The sequence below is a fragment of the Chenopodium quinoa genome, unplaced genomic scaffold (genome assembly GCF_001683475.1).
Source record: "Chenopodium quinoa cultivar QQ74 unplaced genomic scaffold, ASM168347v1, whole genome shotgun sequence".
NCBI lineage: Eukaryota > Viridiplantae > Streptophyta > Magnoliopsida > Caryophyllales > Amaranthaceae > Chenopodium > Chenopodium quinoa.
This window is the reverse complement of record NW_018742493.1, coordinates 93,071-114,123: the sequence shown is the minus strand read 5'-3', so window position 1 is coordinate 114,123 and position 21,053 is coordinate 93,071. Positions and strand designations below refer to the sequence as shown.

The window sequence follows — 21,053 nt, the reverse complement described above, 5'->3', positions numbered from 1 at the left end:
AATAGATCGATTGGATTATGTATATGAAAGATCAACGGTCTAAACAACCACAACCATACAACATAATCAAGATCTCACCCTTTTATGAGTTCGGCGCCCGTGCGCATATCCATGCAAATTCATAAGTAGCGTAAGTATTATATGATGATGCATACTTCATTACTTTTGGCCCCTCTACTTAACACCACCAAAAAACTATAGGTTATATATATAAAATTTATTGATTATGTAACCATATATATATATTTTGCTATAAAGCTACACTTACACTTGTGCAGAAAGTGCAATAACTAAACCTAAACCCCAGAAAATGGACATTCCCTGCATCTCGGCTTTGATTTCTTTTGTCATTGCAACTGCATTTTCTCTCTCCTACATTTTCCATCTTCTTAGGAATAACAACCTCAAATCTATCACAAGTATATCACTAAAAAAACACCCTGAAACATCAACTACTAAAACTACTAGTATTAGTACAACTACAACTGCTAGTTGTACAACTAGTTCAATACTTCCTTTAGGTACCAATGGATGGCCAATCCTCGGCGAAACCATGGAGTTTATCTCTTGTGCATATTCAGATCATCCTGAGAGCTTCATGGAGAAACGACGTCGTCTGTAAGTACCAGTCATACAAATTAACATTTTTTTTGATTTTTTTTTTTGTAGAGATTTGGATACCCTTAAAGGTTAATTTTAATGGGTGTTTTCGGTATTTTTGTGTGGTACAAGGTATGGTAAGGTATTCAAGTCTCACATATTTGGGAAACAAACCATAATATCAACAGATGCAGAGGTGAACAAGTTTATATTACTAAGTGATGCAAAATTGTTTGTACCATCTTATCCAAAATCATTAACAGAATTAATGGGAAAGTCTTCAATTCTTTTAATTAATGGAAGTTTGCAAAGAAGAATTCATGGACTTCTTGGCTCCTTCTTCAAATCATCACATCTTAAAGCTCAAGTCACTAGAGACATGCAGAGTTATGTTCAACAAGCTATGGATAGATGGGATGATAACATTAACTCCCCCATTTTCATCCAAGATGAAGCCAAACAAGTGAGTCGCCTCCCGGCCTCTTTCTTACTTCTAATTTAATTTACGTGTACGCGATTAAATGAACCTCTTTGTAATCATAATGATAAAATTGCGTATATCTGAACCTCAGGCGGCCACACCTTAGGTCGGAGTACAGTTTCATGTATATACATGGTTTGTTATCTGATCTTAAAACTGAAAAATATGGTTGTAACTTGTAATATAAGTTGTAACTAAAAAGGTTGAATCAGTAAAAAAGAAACAAAAAAACGAAAAAAAAAAAAAAAAAAAAAAAAACCAAACACAAGATACAAGTGTTTTTTTTTTTTTTTTTTTTCTTTAGGTGATTAGTATTGTTAAGTTTTAATAAGCTTATTATTATTATTATTATTATTATTATTATTATTATTATTATTATTATTATTATTATTATTATTAGGTGTGAAATAATAGGAGTTAGTACTAATAATAAGTTTGGTTGATGATTGTCAGATTGCTTTTCAAGTGCTGGTAAAAGCATTGATTAGTCTGGATCCAGGGAAGGAAATGCAGCTCTTAAAAAAGCAATTTCAAGAGTTTGTTTCAGGGCTAATGTCTTTGCCAATTAATTTGCCTGGAACTCAACTTTATCGATCATTACAGGTACACAAATTGCTAAACACACGCTACCTCAATGTTTTGATTTATCATTATATTATTTTTTTGGTCTGAATGGGCAACAAAGACGTTAGGGGATTTGCATATGTGACCTATCGTACACGAGACTTTAGTTGGCGTTATTGATTATGTGAATGTGTTTAATATTATGTATGCAGGCAAAGAAGGAAATGGTGAAGTTAGTGAAGAAAATAATAATCAGTAAAAGGAATAATATGGTCCCAGAAGCAGCAGACCCAAATGATGTGTTAGATGTTCTGTTAAGTGACCAAAGTGGACAATTAACAGATGATCTAATGTCTGATAATATGATTGATATGATGATACCAGGGGAAGATTCTGTCCCACTTCTAATTACTCTTGCTATAAAATACTTATCAGATTCTCCATTAATCCTCCAAAAATTGACTGTAAGATTACTTTTCAAATCTTTTTTTGTATACTTTACAGAGTTTTAATTTCCAAAATTGTGACAATTGGATTATCTTTAATTTACAGGAAGAGAATATGAAAGTGCATAGGCTGAAGTTAGAGCTAGGGGAGCCCATGATTTGGAGTGATTACCTTTCACTGCCTTTCACACAAATGGTAAGTTTGTTTGTTGGGGACGGGGATTCTCTCTAGTAACTAGACGATATGGTAATAGGGGGAGTCGGTGTTATTTAATTGGGAAAATAATTAAATTGGAAAAAGTTGTAGCTTATGAGTAGTTTTTGTATGTGCAGGTAATTACAGAAACTTTGAGGATGGGAAATATAATCACGGGATTGATGAGAAAAGCTATGAAAGACGTGGAGATAAAGGGCTATTTGATACCAAAGGGATCGTGTGTGCTTACGTATCTTAGATCAGTTCACCTTGATCAAAATCTTTATGACTCGCCTTACCAATTCAACCCTTGTAGATGGCAGGTAAATTTGTTTTTTTGCATATTTTTATCATTTGTTAATTATTTACTAACTTCATTTTCTTTATTTTCACAGCACAAAGATATAAATAGTAGTAGCTTCACCCCTTTTGGTGGTGGACAACGACTTTGCCCTGGGTTAGATTTGGCTAGATTGGAAGCCTCCATTTTTCTCCATCATTTTGTTACACGATTCAGGTAACATAAACATTTTATTTTATTTTATCTTATGCACCTAAGTCCTAAGATATAACCATTTTTAGAAAATTCTATGTATGCCTTCATTCATCCTGGTATTTATGAAATATCTTCAACTATTATGTGTATACTCATTAAAGTTAACAACATATACCCGATTTGAGACACTAAGCTAGTGCATACCATTAAAATTTGTGAGGAAACTGGACTTTTAAAAAGTTACTTTGTAAGTTGTTATATAGACACCATGTAACAACTACGAAGTATAATAATAACTTATTAATCCTTATCTTATTGACCACGTGAATGAAAGTGTAACAACTTGATATTTTGAGTTGAATTACATACTTCATATTGGTATAATTTGTATCTTCACATGCATGCAGATGGGAGGCTGAGGATGATTCCATTGTCCATTTTCCAACAGTAAGAATGAAAAAGGGAATGCCAGTTTGGGTCAAAAGGAGAAGAGATGACCCTTAATTTTGAGGGTACATGTCCTAAACAAATATGGACTCTTTCAATGCCAACTTTTTTCCTCACTCTTATGCAATCAACACTATTTTTAGACGATAATCATGCAAACATACAAATTTTTCCTGCAGTTGCACACGTGTGGCTGGCCTTCACTCGCCTGACAAATTTGTCCTTCTATAAATTGACAAATTTGTCCTTCTATAAATATATACTTTTAATTTATTTTAGGAAGGGTGGGTTAATAGTTATCCATAGAGATTTGGTATTTTTGTACGAAATATGTCATTTTGTATCATAATTTTTGTTTTCTTATGTTAATATGTGAAGGAATATGCATGGTATATAGAAGAAATTGTATCTACGTCTAGGTTAAAAGTGTTAACAGTAGTACTTCGTATTTATTTTTATAGACTGGAAATTTGAATTATGTTGATCTTAATGAACAACTTGGTTATCATTGAAAAGTAAGCGATGTCATTATGAAAGTAACACTCTCAGCATTATTCCAATTCTCTAAAAAAAAAAAAAAAAAAAAAAAAAAAAAAAAAAAACATATATTATAGGGTGAGCAAACAAGGTAATACTTACTATAACGTTTTATATATATGATCAATTAAGGCAAGAAAAAAGCTACACGTACACTTTAGCTAATGATAAACCATGCTTCAACATATCTTCATTATGGCCTAAACCTTTGGAAGTGATTAATAAGTAAAATCATACCTTCATTTTCCTACCGCCTATCAATTTCGGGACCTTCATTTTATTACTGGCTATGATTTCCATATCTCTTCAATACCTAGAGGATTTAGTTTCCGAGGCCCTTCATTGCCTAACATTATAATTCCCAGGGCCCTCAATTTTTATCGATTGAATTTCAGTTCCATTATATTGCATGAGAATATTATCAAATTCATTGTTAAAAAGTTTCAACCTTAATAATCCAAAACACAAAGAAGATACACATAGTTGATAGGTTAAATATCTATCTTTTCCATTCTTTACCATAAATAAACTTTTCTCAACTCTATTCTCTTTGTTGTACATCTTTGATTTTCCAATTAGCAGAATTGTCAAAATATGAGTCTTTGAAAATTCAATAACGGGAAACTTTCAAATTTGTTTGTAAATGTACCGTAAAGGGAAGATTGGATAATAGGAGATGAAAATAGAGAACGTACGAAATAATATAATGAACACCCAAATGTAGTGACACAACATACAAATTTTTAAATGAAACTGATTCACACTAATTTGTCGTGGACCACTAACATTAGAGATATTATGGTTGTTTTATTAATAAAATAAAAAGGTTACTACATTTAAATAAAGGTTGTTACGTTGAAATAAAAGTCATTGTGGTATAAAAAAGGCTATAAGAGGTTTTTTTTTTTTTTTTTAATGAAATTTTTATATACTGGTCAATATAAATAATGAAGGCTACTATGTTAAAATTAGGGTCACTATATTTAATATAACGTCAATTACATGCAAATAAACCTCAGGTCCACAATTATATTATCGTGTACCAGGTCCACGCAAGTTTTCTCCGACACAACATGACCTTAATTGACGAGGGACTAAATGACTAATGGTGGTGGACTGGTGGTAGATGCGTGAGGGTTTAAGCCCAATGCTGCACAACTAGACGTCTAGACCCAAATGGTTCCATTTGTACGAGCCCTTACAAAAATAAATAAATATAAGTTGACTAAGTTGACCCAAAATTTATGTAGAGTCGGCTAATACGACACCGTTTGCGCAGAATCTGCTGCAGAGTTTCTGTGTGCACCTCAAAAACGCCATATACTTCCCCTTTGATTCCCCTTGAATAATTTTGCTGGGAAATTCATCTGAATTTTACGACTAACTACTACTATTTCCACCATTTTTCAAATTCTAAGGTATTATTCTCTATATAATTTCTTCATCCTTTCTAAACTGTTCATTTATTTTTCCGGAATTTTATTGAATTAATTTTTACCATTGATTTTTGTTAAATTTAGCGAATTTAGATTGTGAAATTTATTGGTTTCTAGTTAATTATTGTGGAATTAATTTGACTATTGTAATTTTTTATTTTCTGGGTTAGTTCGTTTAAATTTAATTTTGATGCAGACTGTATAACCCCCCATTTCCTGCTTTTGTCGATTAGGGTTTTATTGTTGTTCTTGAAGAATTTAATTTTTCCTTTTTTTTTTTTTTTTGGAAATTGTGTTTATTTTTTATTTTAAGTTGGGTATAATTTGATTTGCTGTGTTTTGATGTAAGAAACTTGACTGTGTATGTTTTAAACTGAAACAACAGTAGGGTAAATTCTGCTGAAATTTGGAGTCGCTCAAAATGTTTGTATTGATTATATTGTTTCTTATTCTTTGTTTGATGGAATTATGAAGAAAAGGGTGACAGGGTGTGATAATGTCGGGGAGGAATCGTGGACCGCGTGATGGGTTTAATGATAGGCGCGGTTACCCCCCAGGAGGACCCATTGTTCGGGGAGGTCCAATGCCGAGACCTCCACCTTTTCACCCTGCTGTCTTGGAGGAAGAAATTGAAATACAGCGCGGTGAGATGCATAAGCTTTTGGAGGATAACAGAAGGCTTGCTGATGACCGGGTTGCATTGCAGCGAGAGTTGAATGCTTCTAGGGAGGATATTCATAGAATGAATCTTGCTATTTCTGACATTCGTGGGGAGCATGATGCTCGTTCAAGGGAGCTAATTGATAAAGTTATGAAGCTGGAGGCTGATCTTCGTGCAGCTGAGTCATTTAAGAAGGATGCTACGCAGATGCGCACGGAAGTTCAGAAGTTGGAAAAGATTCGCCTAGAATTGGTTGGGCAAGTTCAGTCGTTTTCGAAGGATTTGGCTAAGTTACAATCGGAGAATCAGCAAATTCCACATCTAAGAGCTGAAATTGATGGCATGCAGCAGGAACTAATGCGTGCAAGGTTTGTAGCCTGTTATTCTCCTTAATGTTTATGTATTCAGAGGCATATTTAATGTAAGCTCTATGTCTATTGCCAATTTGAATCTTTGTTTCGCTATTTACAGAACAGCCATCGACTATGAAAAGAAGGCTAAGATTGCGCTGCATGAACAAAAGCAAGCAATGGAGAATAATATGATCTCCATGGCACGTGAAGTTGAAAAGTTGCGGGCAGAACTCACGAGCAGTAATGGCAGACCTTGGGCTGGTGGTACTAATTTAAGCTTTAAGTACTGCTTTCTTTTTGTTTGTTTTTTTTTTTTTAATCAAGCAACTCACTCGCAGTTGTGGAAGTGGAAGGCTCAACTTGTTTGGCATTGTAAACCGTCGTTTGTTTCTAGTTCATCATTTCAAAAAGATTATGAGCAAAATATTTCAGCATGAGAAAAGATAATGATTTTATTCTGCAGATTTTTAGGACCTGTTTGTTATGTTTCCATTTCTTTGTAATCTTGCACTTAATGCTTACGCACTCTTTTTATGAGCTGCATATGTCGTTAGTAGCCATCAATTGTATAGTGTGTAAAACAGTAAAAGTCTTATGTGAATTATCATGTTTCTTTTTCTTTTTTCATTTTTCTATTTTTCCTATTGCTGGCTTCTGATACAATCTCCTTGGCTTGTCACTTTCAAGGTGCAACTTATGGGATGAAACTTGGCAGTTCTGATGCCGGCTATCCTGGTCATTATGGAGATCCCTATGGTTCTCATATGGTAGGAGTCATTTTTTGTGGACTGCAACCTCTTGAGGTTATTTTTCTAGTTTTGTAATGTTTAATTGTCTTGTAGGGTGCTGCTGAGAAGGCTCCTCACTATGGATCAGGATCTGCTGCTTGGGGTGGAATTGAGAAGCCTCGTGGTTCACGAAGATGAAGAACTCTCTTGAGCCTGGCCTTACCTCTTATGCTTTTCTAATTTCCAATGTATGCAAAAGGTTTAAATTGGTAGATTTATAACTGTTTGCTTGTCCGTTTTATAGCTGTAGATGGGGTCCAGTTTCTTGGTAAATGGATGTGCTACCGCCACTTTTGGTTTGTTAGTGTTGGCACCTGTGCTTTACTTTTATATAGGTTATGGTTTTCTAGCTTGAAATTCCCTATGTGACCATACATGTATGCTGTGTTTCTGTAACATTATTTATGTTATTTATTAGACATTGTTAATTATATAGCTTATTTTCTCCTCTTTTCCAATGTAACTCTTATATTCGATGTCAAATAATTTTCACTTGCTGTTTATATATTTGGGCACTAAGATTTTCTCCTGCAGCATGTACTCTTCTTATTGTGAATCTATTATAACTTTGTAAGTTTCCTTTTGCCTGCTATATATATAATGCTTGGCAGCCTCTGATCTGTTGGTTTACCTTGATTAAGAGAAGTTATGGGGCGCTGCTCTCAAGTTTCCATTCTGGATCATTCTTGCACTCAATTAATCTACCTGGAAATCTTGTCTACCACTTTCCATTGATTTTTGGCAAAATGGACCGTGGTAATTACAATCATCCTACTGTTGACCTATGTGTCTGCTAAGACAGCTACAAGTGTCAAGCTCGTTGGATCACTGAGATGCTTACTGATTTGGGATCAAACTAGGGACTCTCCTAGAGGCTACCATCATAAGGCATGCTATATGTTTGTGGCTGTTGCCCTTTTGTTGTGCATCTTAAGCTTGATGTTCAAGTTTACAAGGGTTTTCTGTATACTATTATAATAAGCTCATATTGTTCTGTTGACGGTTTTGGAATTGTTTTCTTTTGATTGGTGAAGTGCTGAAGTTAAAGAGAGTGATGTTTCTATTGGATAGTTTTGGCTCCTTTGTTTCAAGTGGCTGGTGGTGCTGTAGTGTTTCTAGTCTTTGGCTAACTTAATTTATGTGGCATCTCTTGATATGATTTGACCATTGATTAGTTTATTAGATAATTGTTATTACATTTGGGACTGTTGGATTCAAGAAAGTGATACCCTAATGCTACTTAGTACCTACCATCTCATAGGCGGGTTGTCCATTTCAATGTTCTTTCTCTTGATTACCCCCATTTCGTTATTGTATGCTCCATTCCCACCAGAGAATCCTTTTTTTTAATCGTCCAAACCCTTGATTACCTGATCGCTATCTCTAAAATTTTCTCTGATGAACTATACGCACAATGATTGGTTTGCTTGCCTAAGTATTCCGTTGCCTCGTCTTGTTACTCTTGATTACTTTCTTTTTTTTTTTTTCTTTTTCTATTTTTTTTCTTCTTTATTTCTGCAAGCTATTAAGGAATGGGGAATGGTGGGTTGTTTAGTCTCTTTGGATATTTTTTAGGCGTTTTTCTTATGATTAATTTTGAGAAAAGCAATCCGGATTCCGGTCTTCCGGATAGATTCGTCAAGCTAATTTATTATTCTTTGGTTTCTGCTGCATCATGCTCCCCATGCTGAGTTGTGAAGGCAAGTCTTAGTTCTAGGTCAGCTAGTTCTTACTGGATATCATTGGTGTGGATTGACTTAGTTAGTTTGAATTTTGAGGGTTTTTGAAGAGATCAATGGAGGTATATCTAGATCAATCGGTGGTTTTGGTTTTCTGCAGAAGTTGTTGATATGGAAAACTGAGTTATGCAGTTTGTTCTGTCTAAGATGTTGCATTCACGGAGCTCCTAAGAAAAAAGTTCTTTGAGAGTTGAAAGGAATAAGGCATGTATGATTGGATTTTGAGGATTATTGAAGCAATTGATTTCAAGGTTTATGAGCTCAGTGCATGCTAGAAGCTTTCCATTCTGACATGATGATCTAATGACGTATTCGTTGTTAACTCATGTCATAGTCTTCTTACTGTACTCTCTCTCTCTCTCTCTCTCTCTCTCTCTCTCTCTGATCTATAGTTCTGCAAAATGGTTGAGTGGTTAGATATACTGGTGTCCTCGCGTAGATCTTCGATTACGGATCCAGAGAAACTGAAGCCAGGATGATCGTATAGGAGCAGCAACTGATATGAGCTTCATGGGCAGGTATTCTTGTCTTGCACCATTTATAAGTCGACTGAATATCGTGTAGGATTATACAAGGGTATAACCATTTTGCTCATTCTTTAGTTTATGAGTATCTTAGGCTATATTGAGCTGTTTAGTCTGTTAATGCTTGTTTGGAGTCTAGCATTTTAAAGTCTTCCTCCAATTCTCAGCCCAAAAACTATGGGATTGAAATGAAACTTTTGATATTTTCTACACTCATAGGCTTTGAGTATGAGACAAGCTCTCAAACACAGGTCTGTTGTATCTGGTTCTATCTAAGCTTAGTTGTCTAAATGCATCTGTCTTAGCTGACACTATTTTTTGTTATGATTGTTAACCTTAGTTTCCTAGTGATTGTGCAATTTTGAAGCAAACTGTTTGAGGAAGCAGCCGTGTGAAGAGGGTGATCGATTGTTAGTTTAATGGAGCTTCTTTTAGGTTGAGTTGAAGGTATTCTTGCGAACTTATTTACATCCTTAATTATTAGTAGAGCCAGATAAACGTTACTTCATGGATAGGTATTAATATCTAATTCTGCTTGAGGAGAGTCGAAACAGATGCAAATCTTGAGCCATATCACATAACGGTGTCTAAGTAATAGACATTATGTGTATCACTGATTGATTGTTGCAAGCATCTCCACCAGTACAGAGCATGTTAGTTTTGAGGAAATACATTATGTTGTTTGGTGGAAAGATTTAGAACTGAACTTTTGTTTTACTCCTACCCCTATTTGTACTACTATAGTTCTATTCCATTGCAAAGGATTTTATTTATTCCATATTTATGACTTAGGAGCCTCTACCTAGAAAGATTCTTGAAATATTGTTTAGTTGTTTACAATATATGCTTATGACATGTCCAATTTTACTTTAGATGGAGACCTAGAGGACCTGGATTTCTCATAAGGGAACTTCCTGCTTCTCATATACTACCTTTTTAGCTCTTTAATTTTGTACATAACTCCTTTGGTTCTATTTATATAATGAGGATATTTCTAGATGCTAATGAGAATTATATTTCCTGCATGCATCCACCATCTTTTGGTTGGACATACATCTGCAGACTTGGACACAACCTTGTATGACACTGCTAACCTAGTCAGTGATAGTGTTGATTAGGTCAGCTTTTTCTCTCCTGTAAAATGGCTATTTGAGCTCAGAATAGGTGCTCTACTAAGTACTAACTGATATCGACATGTCTAGAATTAGTTTATGCAGCATTGACTGATATTTACTTCGTAGTGAGTTTTTGTTGCATGCCTCACTTCAATAGCAAGTCATTATAGCCAAATCAGACACTTAGACACATACCCGCGTCCAATACGAGTGCCAGATTCTGAGCAACATAAAGGGTGTACAAGTCTTCTCTATGGATGGATGATGTTTGCTGTGATATTTATTTTATAGTGTTGTTTTTCTTGAATTTTCACCTTTTCTTATTATTGATGATTTGTTCTTAATTTCTTTTACAGATCAAGTTGCTTTACCTTCTTGTTTTGAGGAGCATGCTAAAGACAGCCAAATAGGTATTTATATTCTATACCATATCTGTAATATGTTTTTGTAAAAGATTGAGGAGGGGGTAAGGAGGGGTTCACCTGTACATTATAGCCTGTGATTCTTTTCTGTAAAAAAAATGACTCAAATATCATTATGAGTGTTGTTTTAGGTATTTCACTGCCAGAATATAGCTGTTTTGGGCTTTTTTTTGGTGACTTTCGTTTGCCCGTATATGTCAAAGCTCAACTTAGCCAAAGATATCTTGTTATTTGATGTTTGGTTGTTTATGTTATTTCTCATTCAGAATCTAAAATAGGTCAGTAGATACCTCCTATGTTTGTGAATTTTTGTTATAATGTTTATTACTCGGGGGATTGGAGTTCATGTTTTTATAAAAAATCACAAATTATTTTTCTTCTTGAAGGCCATTTGCAATACTTATTGCTCATTTTTTGTATTACAAATTATAAATTTAATAACCTCAACTTCTTTTTTCTCAGTTATTGACAAGTAAACTCATTTCTATTGTATTTAGTGATTAGCCATGTTAGCACTTGAAGAATGGTGATTCTCATTTTAATTTTAGTTTGCATTCGTAGTGCAAGCTGGCATGTCTTATGTGAATGGTAATATGGTATGGTGAGATTTATAGTGCATAGGTTAATGGAAGTGAGAGATTCATCTTGAGAGGAAGGGTCTCTCTCCCTGTTCATGATTCTATATCTTTTGATGATTTTCTTTAATAACGTTTCCACCTCTTTTTATATGTGACCAAGATCCTCTACTGTTCAAGATCTTCTTAATCCATTTTTACATATCATAATCATGCTCTTTCAACATTTTTTTGAACACTTCCTAGTATAGTTTGTTGGATGTGAAATTCATGAGATCTTCAAGTGGTGAAAATAGGTGGCAGCATTTTCGATCTCCTTCCCTGTACTGGAGTTTGTGTATCAGGAAAGTTGCTGCAGCTTGCTAGTTCTTCGAGGCAACCATCTTTTCGCACATTCACAGGATAAGATACCAAATGTACGCCTTCCATGTCCACAACCTCTTCTCCACTGTAGATCTTCCACATCTGCTCCCCGATAGAACATATACTTTCTACACATTCCAAGCAATGTGGCTCCTCGAATACTTTTTCCAATCTCCCCGTGTGCTCGTACCACAGAGACATCCGATATGCATAAATTTCTCCATTTTGATTTTGGTTCTCACTGTTTATCCTGGTTTGATAGCATCCTATTGCAATCTCTGTGTCTCTTGCTCCATCCATCGATCTCTGATTTATGTTTGCAGATCCTATCAACATGTATATGTCATCCACTGGCAGAGAGGTTATTGCAACCAAACAGTTAGATGTCAGTATGTTTTTGCAACATGAGTAAAATGAAATATATTTTATATGATACGAGTTTGAATTATATCATTTAACCTTTTGCATAGACCTATTATGATATGAGCTTTAAAAAAGAGAAGACATAAAATTTTGTTTCAATGATATATCGCTTTTTTACTTTTCTGTTTTCGAATATATTATAAAAGACTATCAGAAGTTATGAGCTTTAATTTGTGTAGCAAGAAATTTGTAAAAGTTTAAGTACAGCAGGAAAGTTGAGTTGGAAAAAGGACTGTGCATACCTATCATTATCTTGGAGTGGACATAGACCATGAACCTTCTATTTGTTTGGGCCTTCCAGTACGATGTTGAATGATGAGGAGAAAAGGAAGGAACAAACTCTCCTTCTCCTTTTTTCTCCCTGTTAGCAAGGCAGAAAAAGTTCAAGTAGTCTCTGGGATGTGCTTGCTCCCCTGTTTCTTTTATTGCTTGTCCTATTAATCTGTACATTGTTGTCATGGTCTCCCTTGTCCAGTATAATATATCCTGTACACTTTCACTCTCTGGGATCCCTTCTGGCCACATTGGCATTACCACATAGACTGAGAATCTTTCTCTGGCCCTGATTTTACTTGCCACCTTGAGAGCTATCTCAATTGGGATCAAATTTCTGCAACCACTGTTCTGATCTTTTTCCCATAAACTGCATCCTCCGATAAAATACTGGTTCTCGATGTATATGAATTTGTCTGCTTTTCTGATCGCCTCTACGTAGGCCTCATGGATGCTTTGCTCAGTGCTAACTTTGTTTGATAGTGGACTTGCAGAGAAATGATCAATGGAGCGAAAAACCTGCACTGTCCAGTTTCTGTCAGAGTCACTTGGAGGAGAAGACTTATTTAGTGTTTCTATGGCGTTTGCTGGGATTAGTAGTGAAGGGTCACATTGCTTGATCCATCTCTGCTCAAAGTTGTTAAGCACATCCCACGCTGCCTCACCTGTTATGCAAGCATGTGCATCATGCCATGGCTCTCTTGGTCCACCTTTGTGAAGGCTAGCACCCGCAATATTTGTTTGGTAGAAATCTTGGGCATGTAGCTCTGTATTCAGTGTCCGAAATAGTGAGTGTTGTTCGGTATCATAGCGACCATCACAAAGATCTACACCACCTACGAAGCTCATGATTTCCCTATTTCTTGGAGAATTTTCTACTCTAGTGTCTACAGTTATAGTCTTCTGGTGATGGCTGAAGAGTGTGGGAAATTTGTTGTGTAATCTTGGGCATAATCTGCATACTACTTTTGTGTTCTTGAAGTAGGCTAAGGCATCTTCATCATGAGTCTTCATCAGTCCTTTGTTTTTGATAAGTGGTATGGATGTTTCGTCATTCCAGAGCATAATTCTCACTGCTACACCTTCTTCTGCTTTTTGTCTGAGCAATTCCCCGAGTGCCACTCCTCTTGCACGTGGAATTTCTGTTTGAGGATCTCGGACCTGCCATAAAGCTTGTCAGAAACACAAGAAAAAGGGGAGTAGGATATGGATCACAGAAATAAAAATTCATCCAAAGTCATGAGACCCTATGTTATATATGCCTGAAAATTCACTATAGCTATGAATTTGGTTCAAATACAATTACCAGCACCATCTTGGGATTGAATGACCATCCTGCAATGTATATTAAATGTCTTGCTCCTTCAAGGGCCTTGTACACATCCTCCCATAGCTTTCGTGGAACACCATGGCCAGTTAACGGTGGTTGGAAACAAGGATGATGGTGGACATCCTGATAAAGTGTTACATTGCAGTTGGATCGCTGTGGAAATGTTGCAGTTCTTAGGCCCTTGAAGTCACCACTATCAATTAACTTTCCCCAATTAGGCTCCAAATCTGCTGGCTTAAACCATAAGATGAATTGGAGCCCAAACTTTGGCTTGGGTTTCCCTTCTTCAGAGAGCAATGGAAAAAAGCCATTTATCAAGCTTCCTTGAGTGACAATCTGATGTGCCTCAAATTGTATCTTCCCCAGGACAGAGCACTTCGTTTTGACTGTGATTGTGATGATTGAGTCAATGGGATGAGCACAGAGTATCTGGAAGGTCTGGTTCCAAATTCGGTCTCGTTCACTTGATGTCTTTGCCATTTTGTGTTGGCCTATCTTGATTGTCGCATATGCTGGCCTTCCGCTTCCTAATAAACACTGCACAAGTATAATCAATGTAAGCCTTTGTTCCATATCAAGCTCCATATACGGGTATCATTATCTATTTTTATGCCCTAGTATGATGATTGGTGTGTTTCAACTATTGAATCACGTCTTGTTCTTTTGGAGTGCTCTGATATGGATACTTGTTTGCTATTTTAGGACTTCTGCTAGCTTGCTTCTAATGCATGTGTCATACAAACTGTAATTAGGGGCCTTATATACAAATTAACATAATTGGTTTTGGGCTCTTAGGAATCGTCAATATTTCCAGGTACCTCTACCGTAGTGGGAACCTGTTTTAGCCACAGCCCCTGAATGATGAGACTTTTGGCTCTCCATGAGCAGGGAAAATGAAGGACATAAAAGTATAGACTCACCTACACATATAATTAAAGTATGGACTCACCTGCATATAACTAACTTATTTCATTGTATTAACTAGCAGAAAGTTTTATCTGAATTAAGAAATTATATTTAGGTTTTTGTTTTGTTACTAAGCTACATTAGTATCCAATAAAGCTATAACAATTCGTGATTAGGCACCCTTGCTGACTGGGATGATCAGTGCAAGTGTGCTTTTGTGCAAATTATTGGTAAGATGTGCCCTCTCTGTTCCTTATCACTTAATATCTTGCTCTTGATTATTCAGAAGCCTCTAAAATTTTCAATGCATATTTCGTCGGTACTTACACTGAAGGGAAAGGATGGTGCAAAAGGTGTTGCATGGAAGATGGTGACTTCCAATGTCCCGTGGAGGAACCTTTTGCCTTCCATCTTGAAAGCAGCCTCTTTTGGGCGATTGGGGGTCTGTATGACTGAGAGATGAGAAGGGGGGAGGGGATGCGAGGAGGAGAGAAAAATGAAGTTTTAATGTGGCTGTTTAAGATATGAAAACTTGTTATCGCTCATATAAAGGGTTAATGAAATTTGATTGTTGAAGTGTAAGACAGTTTTCTGGGGTTGATAACTTGAAATGCAATTGTTACCTTGGCAGTTGAAGGAACTTATAAAACTATGTAAATTTAGTCTTAGGGGCAACCATCTTGCCTAATCATAGGATTTCTCTTTAAGTTGAAGTTAGCTGAATTCAGAGAAGTACTAGAGATTTATGTTAATCTTGAATAATGTTAGTGCAAAATTGGCGTATACTTTATATGCATTTTTCATTTTGAGTAATTTGGCTTATCAATTCAACATGCATTACCACCTTTTATTTGTTTCCTCGCATATTCTGAAAAATAACAAGGTTTGCTATGAGTTATCAGCGTGCTTGCCACTAAAAAATTAGATAAATTTGAAGCTACCCTTTTTATTTTTCCTGATTGATTTTGTTGCTTGTATAGTTCCATATACTCCCCATTGTGCCAAATTTGTTATTCTCGGATGTGTGTATATCATGTGGTTATCCTCTTAATCGAAATTAGGTTATTTTGATATTTGTTGATGTCAAATTGACCTAATGTAACTGTCTTCAGTATTGATAGGTCGTAATTTGATGGATGTATCCGGTATATTGGGATGCGGCATTGTCAGCTGCCCTTGTTTCATATTCTATTCTTTTTGCAAAGGCAGTAAGATGTTAACGTGTTAACTTTTTTGAATATATTTTGTATGCAGTTTCCATCCTTAAATTCCCAGCAATTGTCAAAGGTGTTCAAGGCTTCAAGTCAACTCAAACCAGCTAGATAAGGTAAAAAGAGAAGAAATTGGAAATGCGCGATGACATCACCAGCAATTCGACGGTCCAGTTTTACTGGAATGAGTAACGTTTTTCAGGAAGGGAAACCCACAAGCTATATTTTCAATCCTTCTTACCCGAAAAGATAAATATACCGAGGCTTTGGATTGTCCTTTTAATAGGCGATTTTGTTCAGTGAAAAACTGGGAAAACGAAGGTGAGAAGCTGCAAACTATCTCGTTGCATATTTTCATCCTTAACTGAAGATTGGTTTGGTCTAAACCGAGCTTTGTCAACTTTTTTTACATGGTGGGTGGAGAAGACGAAAAATTGTGTGAAAGTCTTAAGGGTTATACTCTAGTTTTTCAGTTGTTGAATATCATTACCAAGTCTTCTAATATCAATACTCTACTTAATTGTACAAAGTTTATATCTTTTGCCTAACATTAATATGGAAAGCTATACCCCAAATGACAAATACTGAAATACTATTACAATTATCATTTACTCAAGCTATCATGAGTGTATAGTCGAACAAATAAGAAGTACTTGGTATCAATTACTCAAGTTATTCACGAAAGTACAAAATTTGCTAAGTTATTGATGAAGTAGGACACCAAGAAAACAACACCAAAGTGAGGAAAAAAAGCACTCGAAAGTTAATTCAGAAAGACATACAGCGTGATTGTATCTGAAATTATGTAACTAGTGTATTTGATGGGCTAATTGCAACTACTTGCAATCACCAACAGCCAAGGATGGCCTCAAATCAGAACTTTATGTGTATGTTTTATATAAGTGGTAGTTTGTATGACTTAATTGTACAAAGTTTTTATATGTTTGTAATAGGCCTACTCTAACAATGTGTGGTCTCTCATGGATCCACCACAAGGTCACCAATGGCAGGGCAATTATTTTGATTGCCCATTCTCTCTGCCTTTTTTTATCATCCAACCTTTACAACTTTGACGAGATCTATACATACCACTCCACCTACTTCACTCCCCGACGAGGGGACATTTCATGTCTTACTAAGATTCTCGTGACTTGTTATACAACGGTTGTACTGCATGTATAGAAGTTTTTAAAGAGTAATCTTACACACATCACTTGGAGAATTGTCGGGTATAGTGTGCTTAGTTTACACCTGAATGTATGAACATGTCAAAGTCAAAGTCAAAGTGTCAAACAATTGATAATCAATACTTAGAATAATCAACATTACATAGATGTTTCTTAAGAAGAGTTCTACTGTATTAAACATTGAAATCTTCTTTAATTTCCAGATATATGTGTTGCCAACACGTTAGTGACCTAGTGTGGTCCCTTGATATATAATTATACAAAGAAAATTAAAGTTGTTTAAATCATCCAAAAATATTTGGATCATGCAACTACATATCAAAATAAGACTTGTTAGTGTCTAGATTATTATTAATAAAAAATAAATAAAGGTATAAATTCCAACAAGTCACGTGGCAGTTGCATGTGAGAGCCTTGAACAAGCTTTATATCCTGACCTCACCAACGCCTTATACACGGAGAGCTGTATTTTTAAACAACTCAACCCCAATATTAAGATATTTCGTTTTCATTTGTTCAATTTCATGTCGGCTCAGTTGCTTTTCCCACCAAATTAAAATGCCGCTTTCTTTTTCATTCATTTATGTTATGGGATTTTCTTGAGTGAAGATGCAAGTAATTTGTCAAATAAAGTTCCATGAGATTTGAATCCTAAATTTTGAGATCGGGAGTGAATAACGATATCATTACTTCATCACCTCAATCATCATTAGAAGTAATTAACTTAAAGTTATAATTGACCTTATATTTTAATGATGGATATATTAGCTCATTTTCTACAATTCATACTTTGTATTCCTTCCATCCCTTAATAACTGAGATGTTGGACTTTCTTCAATATATATATATATATATATATATATATATATATATTATATATATATATATATATATATAAAATATATATATATATATATATATATATATATAAACAACATGTATTATTATAAAATAAGTTTTTAGATAGGTATTGGTATAAAGTTTCATAATATAACTTTTTTTTTTTTTAAATTTTCATTAATATTTACTTATGTAAAAATAAGGTCAAACTAATGTCTCGACATGTGTATAAAATTTGATTGTGTCAGTTATTTTGAGATAGAGGGCGTATTGATTATTTGCTGTTTACTAATCATATGTTCCAATATTATGGTCTAGAATAACGTTACATGTGGTAATGCTTGTAAAGTTTTAAATGAATTAAGCGATTCAAACTTCTCTTCCTAAATATTAATATTTTTCTCAAATATCGCAATTTACCTCAAAGATGAATGATGCTCTAAGAGCACTCCCAGCGGTGAGTGAAAAAAGCCCTCACGAGTGAAACTTAAGGTGTAAAAAAAAAAAACCAAACACTACTTCAGTGAGGGGAATTCTTCTCATGGTTGAGGAGATTGAAAAACGCACAAGACTTGAGGGGAAATAAGGATGAACAGTGACAATGTGGGGCCCACGAGCAAATGACGCCAGCGCATTTAGCTTGCTGAGAAAGCAGCCAATTCTTCTCATGGGTAATTTTTTTTATTATTATATTCTAATAAGAACGTTAAATAAAAAATTATATTGAAAATGTTCTATTTATTAATTTTAACCGTCATTAAATAAATAAAAAAAATTACAAAAAAAATAAAAAAATTACCAAAATAATTAAAAATTATTACATTATAATTAAAACGTAAATAATAAAAAAAAATATTACATATTTTTAATTGTATTGGAAAGTTAAATATGTAGTATAAACATTATTAAAAAAAAGGAGAAAAAAAAGGTGATGTGTATTATGGTGGGGTATAGTAATAGTGGAGGATAAAGTGATGAGAAGTTTTTTTTTTTTTTAGCATTGGTGTTGTAAAAAAAACCTCTCATGAAAGGAATTGGATGGGAAGAGTGAGAAAGTGAGTAGAGAGAAATTGAGGAGTTTGTTTTCTCCTCACTGCTGATAATGATCTAAGGTGTATAATCTAATAAATTTTTTACACATTTCTATATCTCCATCCCCTCTGGCCCTCCTCAGAAATCTCTTCGTACCAATAGAAATCCCCATTCTAATATTGAAATCCCCAATCACAAAAATCCTGACCTTCCCTTACACCCCCATTCTCTCTCCTCACAACTACTCCCCATTTCCAACCATGTCTTCTTCCTCCCCTTACAAACCCATAACAACCTCCTCCTCACCACCACCTTCCTCCACCCCTCTCTCCGCCAACCTCGACTTCATCTCCTCCCGCCGTCCATGGCGTCAATTCTTCGACCGCCACTCCCTCTCCTTCCCCCACCACTTCTCCGACGCCTTCTCTCGCCTCAAAACCAACTTCTCTTACTTCCGTATGAACTTCGCCATGATCGTTCTCCTCATCCTCTTCGTCTCTCTCCTCTGGCACCCCATCTCCCTCATCGTCTTCCTTATTATGATGGTTGCTTGGCTTTTTCTCTACTTTCTCAGGGATGAACCGCTTGTTCTCTTCGGTCGGTCCATTGACGATCGGATTATACTCGCGGTTCTCTCGGTATTGACCGTCGGGTTTTTGCTGTTGACGGGTGCTACTGGAAATATATTGATTGCTTTGGCTGTTGGTGTTGGGGTGATTGTAATTTACTCGGTTTTTCGACGGTCTGATGATTTGTTCTTGGATGAAGAACAAGCTGCTGCCGGCGGTTTGCTTGCCGGTCGGACCGGTATTTGATCATCCTTGATCTTTAGTCAACGTTATTGTTGTATTGACTTTTTTCTTGTCTTATTATTGATTCCTCATAATTTGATTTTATTTTTTTATAAATTTATTTGGTTGGCACGTGTTGATGGTAGTGTGTAATTGGAATTGTACTTGGTAATTGGAATTGTTGAATAATGTCACAGTTTTGCATTTAATTGTGTTGATTCTCCATTAGTCCATTTTTATTAAGAGTACGAGTAGTAGTTTATTCTAACTCATGAAAAAGTTACGGGAGATTGTTATAACAACATCACTTGGCATTAGTTAGGGGTTAAACTGTATGACTGTTTAAAGTTAATGGGATAATTTTTCACCGTCAATTTTTTTTTTTTTAATGACGGTTAAAATTAATAAATAGAACATTTTCAATATAATTTTTTATTTAACGTGCCCCACAAATACAACTCTCTAGAAATGGGAAAAAAAAAAACAGTTAAAAGATGAAGATTACGATGTTTTCATTCACGTTAGCGGTGATTGATTAGGACATGGTGCTTGCAATGAATTACGGAGTTACACACATGCAATCCAAATATGAATTTTGTACACCTGCAATTGGCTACTAGTAGTTGTGAGTGCACACTCTTTCTGTTGGATAATCGGATTAAGTCTAAGCTCATAACCCCCGCCCTTCCCCTCCAAATAAATGAATGCCTAAATCTTGTCATTAATTTGCTCTTAAACACACATAATTTGATCACTGATGCTTAATACTACATGACGGAAACTTTAATAAGACGTCCAAATACACTGTGGTTTAACCATTTATTGTGATGAGCTCACCATTTCTACCATGGTGAAATCAAATTATTCTCAGCATAACTAAAATGGTAAAATTAAAAATTGAAAACTCCGTATTAATCAAGTTTCAACAAAAAAGAATTAAAAAAAAAAGCTACTCCCTCATTCCCTATTTATTTGTTCCATTGAACTTTTCACGGTCTCCAAAACACGTATTAGAACGTAAATATCTTAATTTTCATTTGCGTAAAATTTATAAAAACCTTATATTAATAAAGTATACGATGGGACGAATTCAACTAAATCCCCCTTGACTATATTATTACTTATAAATTAATGAGAATTTATGGTCAAAGATTTTAAAGTTTGACTCAAATTTTTGCTATGAGGTAAACAAATAGGAACAGATGAAGTATATTAGATACCATTTGTCTACCTTCGCTCCGTTTTATATTATTTGCAACGATTTGACATAGAGTGTGAGTAAAATATGTCTAATCGTTGCAAATAATATGTAATGGA

At 35.1% G+C, this 21,053-nt stretch overlaps 4 protein-coding genes across 7 annotated transcripts; 3 read left to right on the top strand and 1 right to left on the bottom strand.

Moving 5' to 3' along the window:
* Nucleotides 1–244: 244 nt before the first annotated feature.
* Nucleotides 245–4,124, top strand: LOC110719834 (3-epi-6-deoxocathasterone 23-monooxygenase-like). Its single transcript, XM_021898816.1, has 8 exons — nt 245–618; nt 733–1,063; nt 1,535–1,684; nt 1,858–2,109; nt 2,198–2,287; nt 2,425–2,610; nt 2,683–2,804; nt 3,191–4,124. The coding sequence occupies exons 1-8, from the start codon at nt 311–313 to the stop codon at nt 3,285–3,287; spliced, it is 1,536 nt and encodes a 511-aa protein (XP_021754508.1). The 5' UTR covers nt 245–310; the 3' UTR covers nt 3,288–4,124.
* A 902-nt stretch (nt 4,125–5,026) lies between these two features.
* Nucleotides 5,027–13,096, top strand: LOC110719835 (protein FLX-like 3). 4 transcript variants are annotated; one of them, XR_002511174.1, is made up of 7 exons: nt 5,027–5,185; nt 5,678–6,232; nt 6,336–6,481; nt 6,905–6,984; nt 7,060–7,193; nt 10,740–10,793; nt 12,934–13,096. XR_002511174.1 is itself a non-coding variant. In XM_021898819.1 (5 exons), exons 2-5 carry the CDS (start codon nt 5,700–5,702, stop codon nt 7,141–7,143), a joined length of 843 nt encoding a protein of 280 aa, XP_021754511.1. In that variant the 5' UTR covers nt 5,027–5,185; nt 5,683–5,699; the 3' UTR covers nt 7,144–7,538. The 4 variants fall into 4 exon arrangements, 2 of the variants coding, with proteins under 2 accessions (XP_021754511.1, XP_021754510.1); XR_002511173.1 differs by having other exon boundaries at nt 12,923–13,096; XM_021898819.1 differs by lacking the exons at nt 10,740–10,793; nt 12,934–13,096 and having other exon boundaries at nt 5,683–6,232; nt 7,060–7,538.
* On the bottom strand, nt 10,803–15,878 carry LOC110719833 (phospholipase D alpha 4-like). The gene is made up of 4 exons (XM_021898815.1): nt 15,003–15,878; nt 13,746–14,306; nt 12,409–13,600; nt 10,803–12,093 (listed from the first exon to the last, which is right to left on the bottom strand). Exons 1-4 carry the CDS (start codon nt 15,084–15,086, stop codon nt 11,660–11,662), a joined length of 2,271 nt encoding a protein of 756 aa, XP_021754507.1. The 5' UTR covers nt 15,087–15,878; the 3' UTR covers nt 10,803–11,659.
* Nucleotides 15,879–18,938: 3,060 nt separating this feature from the next.
* Nucleotides 18,939–19,964, top strand: LOC110719836 (PRA1 family protein F3-like). Its single transcript, XM_021898820.1, has one exon. The coding sequence runs from the start codon at nt 19,206–19,208 to the stop codon at nt 19,758–19,760; it is 555 nt and encodes a 184-aa protein (XP_021754512.1). The 5' UTR covers nt 18,939–19,205; the 3' UTR covers nt 19,761–19,964.
* The last annotated feature ends 1,089 nt before the right edge of the window (nt 19,965–21,053 follow it).

Coding starts and splice junctions, on each gene's coding strand:
- LOC110719834 (XM_021898816.1), top strand. CDS start 311: ATGGACATTCCCTGCATCTCGGCTTTGATTTCTTTTGTCATTGCAACT. Junction 2,110..2,197: donor TAATCCTCCAAAAATTGACT/GTAAGATTACTT, acceptor TTTAATTTACAG/GAAGAGAATATGAAAGTGCA. Junction 2,288..2,424: donor CACTGCCTTTCACACAAATG/GTAAGTTTGTTT, acceptor TTGTATGTGCAG/GTAATTACAGAAACTTTGAG.
- LOC110719835 (XM_021898819.1), top strand. CDS start 5,700: ATGTCGGGGAGGAATCGTGGACCGCGTGATGGGTTTAATGATAGGCGC. Junction 6,233..6,335: donor CAGGAACTAATGCGTGCAAG/GTTTGTAGCCTG, acceptor CGCTATTTACAG/AACAGCCATCGACTATGAAA. Junction 6,482..6,904: donor TGGCAGACCTTGGGCTGGTG/GTACTAATTTAA, acceptor GTCACTTTCAAG/GTGCAACTTATGGGATGAAA.
- LOC110719833 (XM_021898815.1), bottom strand. CDS start 15,086: ATGGAAGGCAAAAGGTTCCTCCACGGGACATTGGAAGTCACCATCTTC. Junction 14,307..15,002: donor CACCATCCTTTCCCTTCAGT/GTAAGTACCGAC, acceptor ATACTTGTGCAG/TGTTTATTAGGAAGCGGAAG. Junction 12,094..12,408: donor CCACTCCAAGATAATGATAG/GTATGCACAGTC, acceptor CCTCTCTGCCAG/TGGATGACATATACATGTTG.
- LOC110719836 (XM_021898820.1), top strand. CDS start 19,206: ATGTCTTCTTCCTCCCCTTACAAACCCATAACAACCTCCTCCTCACCA.